The sequence below is a fragment of the Aedes albopictus genome, chromosome 1 (assembly GCF_035046485.1).
Source record: "Aedes albopictus strain Foshan chromosome 1, AalbF5, whole genome shotgun sequence".
In the NCBI taxonomy this organism is placed as follows: Eukaryota; Metazoa; Arthropoda; class Insecta; order Diptera; family Culicidae; genus Aedes; species Aedes albopictus.
In genome coordinates this window covers 253604221-253618623 of record NC_085136.1, presented here as the reverse complement: position 1 = coordinate 253618623, position 14403 = coordinate 253604221, and the positions used below count along the sequence as shown (strand labels likewise).

Sequence of the window (14403 nt, the reverse complement as noted above, 5' to 3'; positions counted from 1 at the left end):
AGAACCTCAAACCAGCCACAGTTGAAGATAACGTTTGTACCACAGAGAACAGACGTCCAAGCTGTGCGGTTGTGTAAAGCATTGCAACGGTCGAAGTTGCGGGGATGTAGATCGTCGTAGATTATCCTGTCACATCCTGCGAAACCTAGTGACTTGCAATTCCATGTTCCAAGTTTCTAATCGTAGTCCTTATTTCGTCGCGTGGGTCTTTGCTGATTGTATCGAGTCGTATTTTCTCTTTTGTTAGCTGGCTGTCTTTGTCATGGCTTGACCCGTTGGAGCATGAGGTAGGAACTTGTGAGGACCAGAGCTATGTTGGACGCACTCTTTATCGACTCACCGTTTTGCAGCCTAGGCCCCTAGTCACCGTGTGGGGTAGATGAATGTAGAAGAAAAGTTCAAACTTCCGAGAAATCGGGATGCAAAGCAAATCACAAGAATACAGGGAAAATTCGGATTGTGTGATATTTTCCACTACGCTTAAATCAAAGATTTGTAGAATGTTGATTTTTGTGTAGAACGTTTATTGAAAGAAGGTATTAGTTTCAATATGTAATCATACTTAGGATAACACTGACCTAGAATACAAACATGAATTCCTGCTTATTTCTCGCAAAGATCATGGCGTTTTCTCGGTATTATATGTTCTCTCCATTTCAGCTCTATAAATGGCCTCAATGATGTCGTTCGAAACATTTTGCTGCTCAATGATCCTGGAGTTATGACTTTCCAGCAGCGCCTCAATCTTTTGCAATCTTTCGTCGATTTTTGATTTTTTTGCAAGATTTTCCAGCAACGCCGCCATCTTTTGGATTTTTCGGTTGAGTTCGGCAATTTGCTGGCTGTTGTTCAACACGGTTGCTTCAACTGGCGCTGAACTGGTCATTGAATTGGCATTCTGCTGTCGCAATTGTTCAATCGGCATTGGACAATCCAACGCAAAGACTCCTTCGCTGCTTTCGTTGGCGCAAGTTAATTCTTCCACATGGTATATATCTGATCTAGCTTTAAGTAAACTATGCATCCAATCACAATTCAGTGGGTTGTCAGATATACGCAATCCTTTGAGCACACGAAACTGGTTGATTGCGAAATGGGTCAAAAAGTTGAAACGAAGATCAATGTAGGAAAGCGTTGGCATGTTCCAACTACATACGTCAATATGTGTCAATCGATTGTTTGCAAGATGTAAATTAGTGAGCGACGGCAAACTCACCGATCCATGATTGTGAATGTGTTTTATTTCATTATCAGTAAGCTGAAGAGATTCCAAATTGTCCAAACCATGAAGCTGGTCAAGTTGAACTGTTTGTATTAAGTTTCCAATAAGATTTAAATATTTCATTTTTTTCAGTTGGCTAATATTATCTGGAATACCTGTCAAATTCGTATTGCTGCATGTGAATTCTTCCAGCTGGTATTCCTTCCCAATTTCAATGATCACATTTGCAGTAGATGTGGAATATAGCTCAATGTGCGTTAATTTTGGGCTTACGTGAATTGTTTTGACCACCCCACGTTCAAACTGTATATGAATGCAATTTTTGAATTGATCAGTAAAGTTTTGTGGCAGAATGTCCACCTGGGCTTTAAAGAAATAAAACGATGCTTCATCTGGAATTTTGCCCATCAACATGGCATCAGCGGGCCAACGGAAACGGCGTATGTCAACCACAGTTTGGTTGTATTCATTTCTTTTCGCAGAGAACGTTACTATTCCGTCAATTGTAGCGATGAAAAGTAGCCTTAAAAGAAAAAGAAGCAATTAATCATCAAACGGCAACAATATTTGTCGCAGTGGCGCACTTACAATACCAAGAGTCCTTTCATTTTGACTTAGTTCTCAAACGACGTCCCTCTCACTGGTAGTACCGAAGTTTTGACTGGAAGAGTTATCTCAACCACTTCTTATATGCTTGGGTGATTAAGAACTTCAGATTAACATTAGGGTGGTGCAGAATTTCAGCAAAATCGAAATTTAATTCGTTTATTCATTCGCCGTTTATGCAACATGTTCTCCAGCTGCTGATAGTGTAAACTGTGCGATAAATTTTCACAGGAAAAGTTCTTGGTCCGTATGGATTGCTTCTAGTACAAAATTGTTAACAACACATCCGCATGGTTTGGTCAAGAACTGAAGATACCGCTCTGAAAAGCTTACTCTTAAAGAGCCCACCAATTTGGGGAAATCAAATTGAAAACTCTTCAAACATTGTTCTGAATTTCGTCACGGAGAGTTTACATCGAGTTTGTTCAATTTTGTCTGCACTTCTAAAATATTAGGGTAGGTAATCCAAATTTGAACCAAATTGCGGCTTTCTGAAGCAGTGCAAATTTTAAGTGATTTTTTCTCCCACATGGAAATAATTTACTACGGCAAAATCGAATTTCATGTACAGCCACGGGTATAAGCTTTCTGTTAAATGGTAAAGTGGTAATCTTAATTTGAACCATCGTAATCATAATTTGAACCAATTTTAATCTTAATTTGAACTACTGGCGGCAGCAGCTCGAGCAACTCACAAAACAGCCAATTCCATGCTAAACAATAAAAAATCACATGAATCTGCTAATTCTCATACCTATTTTTCATTAGGCAGTGGAATCTCAACTCAGAATGTTCGAAATCCTATAGGAATTTGGAAACTAAATTTGGATATTATCATCCCCCAAGAGTATACAAAGTAATCACTAGCGCAATCTACAGGCCAACACTAGAAGCTCACCCCCGTTCAACTTAAGAGAACATTCTCCAAGTAAGAATCACTTAAATTTGATAATTTTATGACAAATAATGCGGAATATTATTCGGTTGGTCGATTCTACGATAAATAAGCTTTCATTTGACGTGTTCACATATTGCGTGTGATACAATGCATGAGCTGTACGAGTGCACCGAAAATGTGCTTTCTCTTGGGGGAAATGGGTGAAATCACAGTGATTTTTCAATTGCCTGTTTTCCATGACAAAAATGCTGTTTTCAATGCTTTTAAAGTCCATGTTATCAGGTTATATTACGGAAAGCTGTTTAACATCTTTTTCGGGACAATATTTGCTTGAAAAGTACGTCGTTTTAATGAATTTTGAAATGGTTCAAATTAAGGCGAAGCTGGAAGCATTTCCTCATTTTTTGGTTTTTGATTTTTTATTAAATAACGAAGCAATATTTTTAAAATCGGTTTTCGTGCACATGTAGAGTATGGATCAGGGTATCTTCTGAATTTTTTACGCGGTAGAAAATGTTTTTCGTTTTTGCAGAAACCATTTTTGAACAAAATTTCACCAAAAAATGGTTTTTGAAAAAACGAAAAACATTTTCTACCACGTAAAAAATTCAGAAGATACCCTGATCCATACTCTACATGTGCACGAAAACCAATTTTAAAAATATTACTTCGTTATTTAATAAAAAATCAAAAACCAAAAAAATGAGGAAATGCTTCCAGTTTCGCCTTAAGATTACAATTTGACTAGTTCAAAGTTTGATTTCTTACCCTACAATGGATCGAGAATGCGAGATTTTAGAGTTGATTTCAGCTTTTTCGCTCTTTCAATCAAGCGTGGTCCACCCTAGGATTTAGTCTCTGCTGGTTTTGTGGCGAACGACATCGCGATAACACTCGAAAAAAGAAATTTATTTGGTTGAATCTTGGCGCGCTGTTTAAATGACCATTGCGCACATTAGGGGCATCTTGAGCAAAACGCTTCCCCACTTTCATTGAGTATCGGTTTTTTTGGCTTTGAATCCTTGTCAATATTATAGACCATAATGACTCTTTGCATACGACCTGGTGAAATTTATAGTTCAGCTTCAATCTACAATGCCGCATTTCATTTGGAATGATGATATAGGCAATACATTCATGTATTGAAACAATAAATGCGTACGTATATTGACACATTTTCCTTAATAGGTGCGTATTGCCCCAAAATCCCCTACAAGGTCAGTTTTATTTTGGCAGTGATAACAATGCCACAAAAATCCCCTCAGTGTTCCGCCCAATGGTTCTGGATGAACGCAGTCGGAAACCGACGTCAGTTCGCTATAACTGATAACGACCTAGTTTATTTATTTATTTATTTCTTTTTTTTGCACGGCTCGTTTTCTAATGGTTCCTTTCAAAATATCTACGTAATGAAATGGTAAAAAAGTGGAACGATAGAATGAGAAAGCTGTGAATATGGCAATCAGAAAGTGGGGTGAGGATGACAGTAATAATGGGGCATATCCAGTGGTGTCATAGAGGTTACTCCAAGTTACTCACTGATTAACCAGCTCTTGAGATAAAAAAAAATCCAACCATTATGAGCACCCATGGATTACTCCACAAAATTCCCGGAAATAATCCCGGAAAATCTATCAAAATCACACCCCAATTTTCTCAGAGATTTCTGGAGTTTCTTAGAGAAATTAATTCAGATATTTCACCAGCTATTTTTCCGAAAGCCCTGAAGAAGGTCCCAAAAAGGGCCGAAACGTTGGCGAAGTTTCAAAATAATCAACACAAGGTTTCTGTAACTGTAATGCCGAAAAATGTTTCGAAAACCTTTCATGAATATCTTCTGACATTACTCCCAGGATTCCGGAAAAAAAAATCCTTCAGAAATTCCGAAAGCGATTCCTTCAGAAAAATATCCAAAAAATTTTATAATAATTCTGCCAGGAATTCCCTTGGAAATTATCCCTTAGATTCCCTTAGAATCTTTTAAAAATCATTTCGTAAGAGTTTTTTGAACATTTGCCATTGATTTCTTCAAAATTTACTCAGAGGATCCTCCAAAAATTTCTCCAAGAACTCCAGTAGAAAACTTTCCTGGTTTCTGGTTTTCTCAGAAATTCCTCCATCAATTCTTTCAAAAAATCTATTCCATCAGAAAATTAAAAATTCAGGATTCCTCTAGAAAATTTTCCACGGATTTCTCAAAAAAAATCTTCTGTAGACTCTTTGAAAAATTCTACCAATTCTACCATTTAGAAGTATTCCTGGAGATTTCATCAGGATTTTTTTATCTGTATTAACGAGATTTTTAGCCCTAGGCTAGTTCATCTCGGAAACCCCGCTTTACTTCCCTTCCGAAGGAAGAACTCACATTTTGCGAGTTTGTCGGGAGTGGGATTCGATCCCAGGTCCTCGGCGTGTTAGTCAAGTGTTCTAACCATCACACCAGGTCCGCTCCACAACTTATCACCTTCATAAATTCGTCCAAGAATTCCATCAAAATATTTTCAGTGCATTGCTTTCAAAATAGCTCCACGGATTTTTGTCAGAAGGTTTACTTCAGAAATGTATTTAAGAGATCTTATACGTAGATATTCATGAGTTCCTCCTGAATTGCCTAGGAATTCTTTAAGGGAATTCTTCCAAGGATTCCTTTTTAAATTTCACAGGCATGACTTCAAAAATTCTTTCAGGGATTATTTCGTATTTTTTTCCAGTGGCTTCTTCGAAAAAATCTTCCAGAGATTCATTCAGAAACTCGTTCCTCTGGAAGTCCACCAGAGATTCGCTCCGGAATTGCTCTAAGAATTCCACTGAAAAGCCCCGCCAGAATGTGTCCACGAACTTCTACTCCATGAGTGCTATTTTCCCATAAATTCGTGCGGCATTTCTTCGAGAAATGTATTCATAAATGTATCCTACGAATTTCTCCAGGGCACAGTGTTTGAAATCGATGATGTCTATAGAGATTTCTCCATGGATTCATCCGGGTATTCCTCCAGGATTTCATTCAGGGACTCCTCCAGGAATATCTTTAAGAATTTCACCAGGAATTCCTTCAGAAATAACTACGGATATTTCTCAAGGAAATCCTTTTATCGGAGTTTATACATGCATTATGCCAAGAATTCCTTTAGGGGTTCTTGCAATAATTCCTCCTGGCATTTCTTATAAACCCCCCCCCCCCCCCCCCGGGAAATCATCAAGGGATCCCTTCAAAAATTCCTCCTGGAATTACGCATGGAATTTATCCAGGGATTAATCCAGGTATTCCACAAGGATTTCATCCAGGCACTGCTCCAGGGGCTCTTTCAGGGATTTCACCAGTAATATTTCCACGAATTAAACCAAGAGTTTGTCCAGGAATTTGTCCAGGATATCCTTCAGGTATTTCTTTCAGAACTTCTCTCAAGAATTTCATCACCAATTCCTGCAGGCATTTTTCCTGGCATTCCTTCGGAAATTCCTCCAGGGTTTCCTCCAGGAATTTATCCAGGAGTTTCTCCTCCAAAAATTTCTCCAGAGATTCCTTCAGAAATTATTTCACGGATACCTCCAGAAATTCCACCAGGAATTCCTCCAGGAATTTACCTGGAATTTCTTCAGGGATTTCTCTGAAGATTCTTATAGAGATTCCTCCAGGAATTCTTTCGAGGATCCCACCAGTAATTCATCCAGATATTCTTCCAAAAATTCCTTCAGAAATTTCTCTGAAAATTCTTCTCGGAATTTCTTCACAAATCCCTCCAGGAATTCCTCCTAGAATTCCTTAAGAGATTCCTCCAGAATTTCAGTCAGGGATTCCTCAGGGTATTCTTCCAGGCATTGATCCTCGGAAGTACCCCAAGAATTCTTCTAGAGATTTCTTTAGGAATTCCTTCTGGAATTCTGCCAGGAGTTAGTCCAGAAGTTCCTCTAGGCATTTCTCCTGAAGTTCCTCCATAAATTGCATCAGGGATTCCTCCAGTGATTTGGCTAAGAATCCCCAAGGAATTCTTTCGAGAATTTCTCCAGGAATTTCTCAAAAGATTTCTACCGGGATTTCTCAAGAGGTTTCTTCAGAAATTTCTCCACGGATATCTTCCAGAATTTCTCAAGAGAATCCTCCAGAGATTCCTTCAGGATTTCTCCCGGTATTTGCTCCAGGAATTTATCCAGCAATTTCTGCAGTAAGTCCTCCGGGAATTCCTCCAGGGTTTCCTCTAGGTATTCCCGCATGATTTCCTACAGGTATTCCTTTAGAAATTCCTCCATGGATGCATCCAGGGTTTCTCTAGAAATTAATCCAAGGAATACTCCAGGCTTTCGTCCAGGAATTTCTACAGGGATACTTTCAGGAAATCCTCCAATTATTTCTTCGAAAATTACTTCAGGGCATTCATCTAGAAATCCTTCAGCTACTTCTCCAAGAATTCTTCCAGGTATCTTTTCAGAAATATTTTTAGTGATTGCTTCAGGGATTTTCCGGGAATTTTTCCAGGGATTTCTCAAAGAATTTCTCTTTAAATTCCTCCAGGAATTTGTCCAAAAAATTCTCCAAGCATTTCTCCAGAAATTTGTCTAGGAATTTCTCCCGGGATTCTTTAAGCGAATTCTTCAGAAATTCCTCCAAGGATGCCTCCCGTATTTCCTGTGAGGATTCCTCCAGGAATTTATCCAGGGATTCCTCCAGGCATACCTGCAGACATTCCTCTAGAGATTTCTCCAAGAACTCCTTCAGGGATTGCCCCAGGAGTTCTTTCAGGGATTGCTTCAGGAATTCCTGTAATGATTGTTTCAGAAATTCCTCTGTGGATCTTTATAAAAATATATTGAGAGGCTCGGTCAGAAATCCGTTCATAATCTTTTCCAGGGATTTACCCAACATTTTTTCCAGAATTACCTGAAGATTTTTTTTAATTGCTATAAGGATTTCTAGAGGAATTCTTTCATCGATTTATATTGGAACGCTTTAAGATAACTTAAGAGGGATACAGGGTTCTGGAAATTTTCCGAAAAGTCATCCAGGAATTCTTTTACAATTTATCTGCGAGAAATTTTAAAGAAGTTCAGTCACAGGTTTATTCATGAATTTTCGCTGGAGCTTCCAGAATTGTCAGTGGAAATTCAAGACGAATTACACATGAATCTTTTATCAGTAAAACATCTGAGTAATCTGAGTAAGTGGAACTCCTGGAGGATTTCGTTAAAAAAAACTCTTACTGTTACTACCCATTGCTCCCGATGGAAGCAGAAGAAAAACGAACCTGGTGTGACGGTTAAAGTCCATGACTGCCAGGCCGAGGACCTGGGATCGAATCCCACTCCAAACATACTTACAAAATGTGAATTCTTCCTTCGGAAGAGGAGTACCCCCGTGAAATCAAGATGCAAAACAAATCGCAAAAGGAGGAAAAATGCGGATTGTGTGATATTTTCCACCACGCTTAACTCAAAGATTTGTAGAAAGGGTATTTATAATTATATATATAATTTGTTACAACATGTAATCGTACTTGGGAAACATTAATAAGATCATGGTTTTTGCTTGGAATTATATGTTCTCTCAATTTCAGCCCTATAAATGGCCTCGATAATATCATTTGCAACATTTTGTTGTTCAACGATCTTTTTACTTAAATGTATCAGCAATTGCTCCATCTTTTGGAATTTTTTATTCATTTCGGTTTCAAATTTTTGTACTCTGTTGCCTAATTCAGAAAATTGTTGGTTGTTTTTCATTACTGTTTCTTCGATTTGGGCTAACCTGGAATCAAAATTGGAATTCTGCTGCTGTAACTGATCAATCGTAAAAGGGCAATCTAATCCAAAGACACCCTTGTTATTTCTGTCGCAAGCAAGTGGTTCTTCAATTCTCATATCTGGTTTGTTACTTAGTAAACTATTTTTCCATACACAGTTAAGTGGGTTTTCAGCTAGGTTTACTATTTCAAGGCTGCGGAAATGATTAATTGAGAAATGTGTCAGCTCATTACTAAAAAGATTGAGATCGTAAAGATTAGGCATGTTCCAACTACAAACATCGAAATGTTTCAATTGATTGCCTCCGAGATGTAAATTTTCTAGCGACGGCAAACTCACCGAACCATGATTGTAAATGTGATTTATTTTATTACTAGATAGATCAAGATTGTGCAAATAGTCCAAACCATTAAACTGGTCAAGTTGAACTGTTTGTATTAAGTTATTTTCAAAACTCATATATCTCAATTTTTTCAGTTGACTTACGTTCTCTGGAATATGTGTCAATTTTGCATCTTTACACACAAATTCTTTCAGCTGGTAGTAATTCCCACTTTCAATGATCACATTTTCGGTAGATGTGGAATATAACCTAATGTGCATTAATTTAGGGTTTATGTGGATTGTTTTAATATTTCCATAATAGAATATGGTAGTACTACATTTTCGGAATTGATTAGTAAAATTTTGAGGGAGTATGTCCGCCTCGATGTTTTTAAAATCTAACCTTTCTTTATCTGGTATGTTTCCCATTAGAACAGCATCAGCGGGCCAATGGAAATTTCTAATTTCAGGGTTATGTTGCCAGTTTTGCACAGAGAACGACTTCGTTCCGCAAAGTGTAGCGATGATAAGAAGCCTGTGAGGAAGAGAAGCAAATGATCATCAACCAACTATAACTATATTTACTGCACTTTCACTTACAATACCACAATTTCTTTCATTTTGAATGAGCTCTCAAACGATGTCACTTCCACTGGTATCACTGAGTATTTGACTGGAAGAGTTATCTCCACCGATTTTTATATGTTTGCGGTGATACAGAACATCAGAGTTACATTAGGGTTGAGCAGTATTTCTGAGGAATAAGACATTAAATTAAATTGGTTGTTTGTCGGATAGTGTAAACTGTGCAATGAATTTTCATAGAAAACGTTCGTGGTTTATATGGATGACTTTCAGTACAAAAAATGTATACAGCACATCCGCGGCGTTTGAAAAGGAACAGAAGATACTCTCTACTCAAGAATTGCCTACACTGCAACAAATTTTACTGTGGAAACTACTGATTCCGAACCGAACCGACAACAAAATATGTGAAGTTCACTGTAATATGATTGAAATTACAATGCATTGCAGTAAATTTGACTAAAAACGTAGTCGGCTCAACAACAGAACATTAATAATTTTTCCTGGGCACGGGTGAAAAATACAATGCCCAGCTGTTGAATTAAGGTGATTTTTGGTAATGTTAACTGCACTGGTAGTTAAATTGAGAGTGTTCAATTAACTGGAAATTGTTGTCGGTTGAGAATCATAGGTACGATTATTAATTGAAATCGGTTGATTTCACACGAAAATTTATTTCAGTGTACCTATTGAAGCTATCCATACATTCTTCTGAATTACATAACAGAAAAACTGCCTCGATTTTGTTTAATTTCTAATACATCTCTAGAAAAATATTTCAATAAATCTAGAAAAATGGAATTCAAACTCGATCACAGGTTTTTTTTCCTTCTACAACGTGGTCTACCCTAGGCTTGAGTCTCTGCTGCTTTTGTGGCAAACGAAAACGCGATAACAGCTGCGTGCCTGCGTACTGGGATATACCATATTCGAATTAAGAATCTTGGTGCGCTGTTAGAATGAGTGATGTACACACTAGGGGAATCTGGGGCAAAACGCACTCCCATATTTTTTCGGGAATTTTTGGGCTTGGAGCTTTGAAACCTTGTATCTCCGCAGACAAACAAATGTATTACTGGCGATATTTTCATTGGCCACGCTCTTAATACCGATCATTCTAAATCTTCTAAGTTGAGACCCTTACCCCCAGAGGCGCGCGCATTGTTTTTCTTCGCGTTTGATGCTTCACACTGGCGCCTTCTGCTGGAGTTGTAGCACAACACAGTGCAGTGTTTCGTGAAACATGTTCACCAGATGGTGATAGTGTGATTGTTCTAGGCGTTACGTCTGTTTGTCTGTGGTAACTCATTGCTTACGGCTTGGCGAAATTTGGAGATCAGTTTCAAATAATTTGTGAGATAAATGAATAAAACTATAACAGTTCGATTATGATGAAATCTTCCCGCTCGTTTGCTGAATGGTTGAATGGTGAAAGCCAACATATTTTCATAAGCTGTTGCACTCAGTTGATTCAGAGTGGTACTAATCGTTACAAGCATAATATAAGTAATGGAAATTGTAATAAATATTTTTATACCAATTTTTTTTTATTATCGATTTAGAAAACAAACGCATCTGTGCGCAAACATGTGATTTTTTTTATAGCGAGAAAAATATTCTATACTCGACGGTGCATCTTGCCCCATTGCATTATTATGGTGCGTTTTACCCCAAGTAAGAGTGCATACTGCCCCACATAAGATAACGCCGTAAAAATAAATGTTAACAAATTTTTATTTTGTACAAGACAATCACTCATAGCATGTCTTCTCAATATCTCGGTCTCTGGTTCGACTCTAAATGCACCTGGGGGAAGCACATTGTGTATCTGATACAAAAATGCCAAAAGCGAATCAATTTTATGCGAACTATTACCGGAACATGGTGGGGAGCATATTCGGAAGATCTGATCAGGCTATACCAAACAACCATTCTGTCGGTTTTAGAATACGGTAGCCTGTTTTCAATCCGCGGCGAAAACACACTTGCTGAAGATTCAACGGGTTCAGTACTGTTGCCTTCGGATCGCGTTAGGTTGCATGAACTCAACTCACACTATGAGCTTAGAGGTACTCGCCGGTGTACAGCCTCTGACAGACCGCTTTGCGGAGTTATCGTTCCGGTTCCTCATCCGATGCGAGGTTGTGAATCCATTGGTCATGGAAAACTTCGAAAAGCTGCTTGAACAGAACCCTCAAACTCGTTTTATGAGTGTGTACTACTGGTACATGACGTTGGAGGTAAGCCCACCTCCGGTTAACACCAATCGTGACAACTTCTCAGACTTCGACAGTTCCTCTGTGGATTTTGATCTGTCCATGAAGGATGAGATCACCGGAATACCAGAATCTTTTCGTTCCGTGTGTATTCCACAAATTTTTGCAAGTAAGTTCGGGCATGTTAGCGGGGACAGACAGTTCTTCACAGATGGTTCGAAAACAGATGATTCGACTGGTTTCGGTGTCTACAACGAATTTCATAGCGCCACCTTCATGCTTCAAAAGCCATGCTCGGTATACATTGCTGAGCTAGCGGCTATATACTACACCTTAGAGTACATTCGCACTCTCCCACCTGAGCACTACTTCTTTTTTACCGACAGTCTAAGTTCTCTGGAGGCTGTTCGGTCAATGAAACTGATGAAGCACTCAGCGTACTTCCTGAATGGAATTCGCCAAGTCTTGAGTGCTTTGTCCAAACGCTCATACACCATCACCATAGCTTGGGTCCCTTCACATTGCTCAATTCCGGGCAATGAGAAAGCAAACTCTCTCGCTGAGGTGGGTGCTAGTGAAGGCGATATTTACGAGCGTCAAATCGCCTTCGACGAATGTTTTGCATTGGCCCGTCAGGAGACCTTGATCAGCTGGCAACACAAATGGAGAGATGGAGAGATGGGTAGATGGTTGCACTCCATCATTCCACAGGTGTCGAAGAAGCCATGGTTCAAAGGGTTGGGTCCAACCACTATTTGTTGAACGCACATACCTTCCGTATTAGGCTCTCAGAAAGCAATCTCTGTGTCTGTGGCGTGGCTTACCAGGATATCGAACATGTCGTGTGGGGATGCAATGAGTATCGTGAGATCAGATCTGAGCTGCACGAAATTCTCCGAGTCCGAGGATAACAACAGAAACCCGTTAGAGAAGTGTTGGCAGGACTTGATTTGCATTAGTTTACATTGGCATTAATAACTATCATCTGTTCATGTCGCGAAGAATACGCCAGCCGTTTTGAGACGAAAAATACGTGTGAAATCGTGAACCTTTCGTGTGTTATGATACATCGTTGGATTACAAATAGCACTCGGTTTATGTGTTTAGTGGAATTTATTTTATTCACTACCATCATTCGTCGTGATTTGTGTTGTAATAACTGTTTCCTGTGCGATACAAAACAAGTCATTCGTATATAGCAGACAAAGCCCGTTGGGCGAAAGAGGTGAAAAGTGAAACACCGCTTGCAACCATGTCATCTGTGGTTTGTAGTGCCTGTGTGCAGAAGATCTCATCAGAGAGTGACCGAGTGTATTGCTTCTTTGACTGCGATAAAATTCTGCACACAAAATGTGCTGAAACAAATGTAACTGGAGCGAAAGCGCTCAAAGAGAATCCAGCGCTTCGGTACATCTGCTTTGACTGCCGCAAGAGCCAACTGTCTTTCAATGATGTTCAGAGGAAATGCGACGACGTTTTAAAGTCTGTTGATGAGCTGCATGCTAAATATGAGAGTACCTCTGATAAGCTTGGGCGCTCTATTGCTGAGTTGATTTCAGAATCTTGTGAGAAAGTGGTCTCCAGCTGCTTCGAAAAATTTCTGGCCGAGCTTCGAGATCCTGCTAACCTTGTACAATACATTGAACCCAATGTTATTGCTGGCCCCTCCTACGCAGCTGTGGTTCAAACTAGAACACTCTCAATTCAACGAATTGAAAGTGGTAAGCGCAAGGTTACTGATGATTGCTCTGACAATTCGTCAAAAAAGCGGAGACCTAATTCAACTAACGATGATACTGTAACGGAAGAGGCGAAATTGCACTTAACAGTGTTCCAGCACCAACTCTCAAAATAACGTAGCAGTATATTCAATAAAGTACCTTGTACGTTTATATAATTAAAGCACATGTTAGGCAATAGAGTTCTTCTTTTCACAATTATTGTTGTACACTAATCAATTATGCCTGTCCGTTTTGGCATGATACATATATCCCTTCACTTGACAAATCATCTCGCTCAGTACTTGTCAAACATTCATCGGATGACTTTGAGCAGTGTGCCCAGCGGCAACAAGCATATAGAGAGCGCCATCACCAAATTAAAGTATTCGACTGCCGCCGGTTCCGACGGAATCCTATCTTCTTCTTCTTCTTCTTGGCGTAACGTCCTCACTGGGACAAAGCCTGCCTGCAAAGCGTGTTCTATGAGCACTTCCACAGTTATTAACTGAGAGCTTTCTCTGCCAATGACCATTTTGCATGTGTATATCGTGTGGCAGGCACGAAGATACTCTATGCCCAAGGAAGTCAAGGAAATTTCCTTTACGAAAAGATCCTGGACCGACCGGGAATTGAACCCGTCACCCTCAGCATGGGCATGCTGAATACCCGTGCGTTTACCGCCTCGGCTATATGGGCCGGAATCCTATCATGTATCCTGAAGAGATGTGCCATTAATGTTCCCAGTGTTCAAGAAAGGCGACAAACAGAACGTAGAAAAGTATCGAGGAATAACATCATTATGCGCTTGCTCCAAGATCTTCAAGATCATCATCTACGAGCTACTGTTCGCGTGTTGCAAACACTATATCCGTGCTGATCAACATGGGTTTTATCCGAAACGATCAGTGTCCACAAACGTTTTGCAATTTACCTCCTTCTGTATACGAAAAATTGATACAGGAACTCAAATTGATGCCATATACACTGACCTCAAACCAGCGTTTGACCGTGTAGATCACAATATATTACTGAGTAAGCTGCACAAGCTGAGAGTTTTCTCTAATCTCATCGAGTGGTTCAAGTCATACCTGGCTA

At 39.3% G+C, this 14403-nt stretch overlaps 3 protein-coding genes across 3 annotated transcripts in view; all 3 read right to left on the bottom strand.

Annotated features, from left to right (window-relative positions):
• LOC134285574 (tachykinin-like peptides receptor 86C) overlaps positions 1–14403 on the bottom strand; it is a 545193-nt gene that overhangs the window by 34355 nt on the left and 496435 nt on the right. The gene's annotated exons all lie outside the window — the stretch shown is intronic.
• On the bottom strand, positions 564–2098 carry LOC134287309 (leucine-rich repeat-containing G-protein coupled receptor 4-like). The gene is made up of 2 exons (XM_062848957.1): positions 1811–2098; positions 564–1745 (listed from the first exon to the last, which is right to left on the bottom strand). The coding sequence occupies exons 1-2, from the start codon at positions 1828–1830 to the stop codon at positions 620–622; spliced, it is 1146 nt and encodes a 381-aa protein (XP_062704941.1). The 5' UTR covers positions 1831–2098; the 3' UTR covers positions 564–619.
• On the bottom strand, positions 8235–9718 carry LOC134285718 (leucine-rich repeat neuronal protein 1-like). Its single transcript, XM_062847066.1, has 2 exons — positions 9387–9718; positions 8235–9321 (listed from the first exon to the last, which is right to left on the bottom strand). Exons 1-2 carry the CDS (start codon positions 9404–9406, stop codon positions 8235–8237), a joined length of 1107 nt encoding a protein of 368 aa, XP_062703050.1. The 5' UTR covers positions 9407–9718.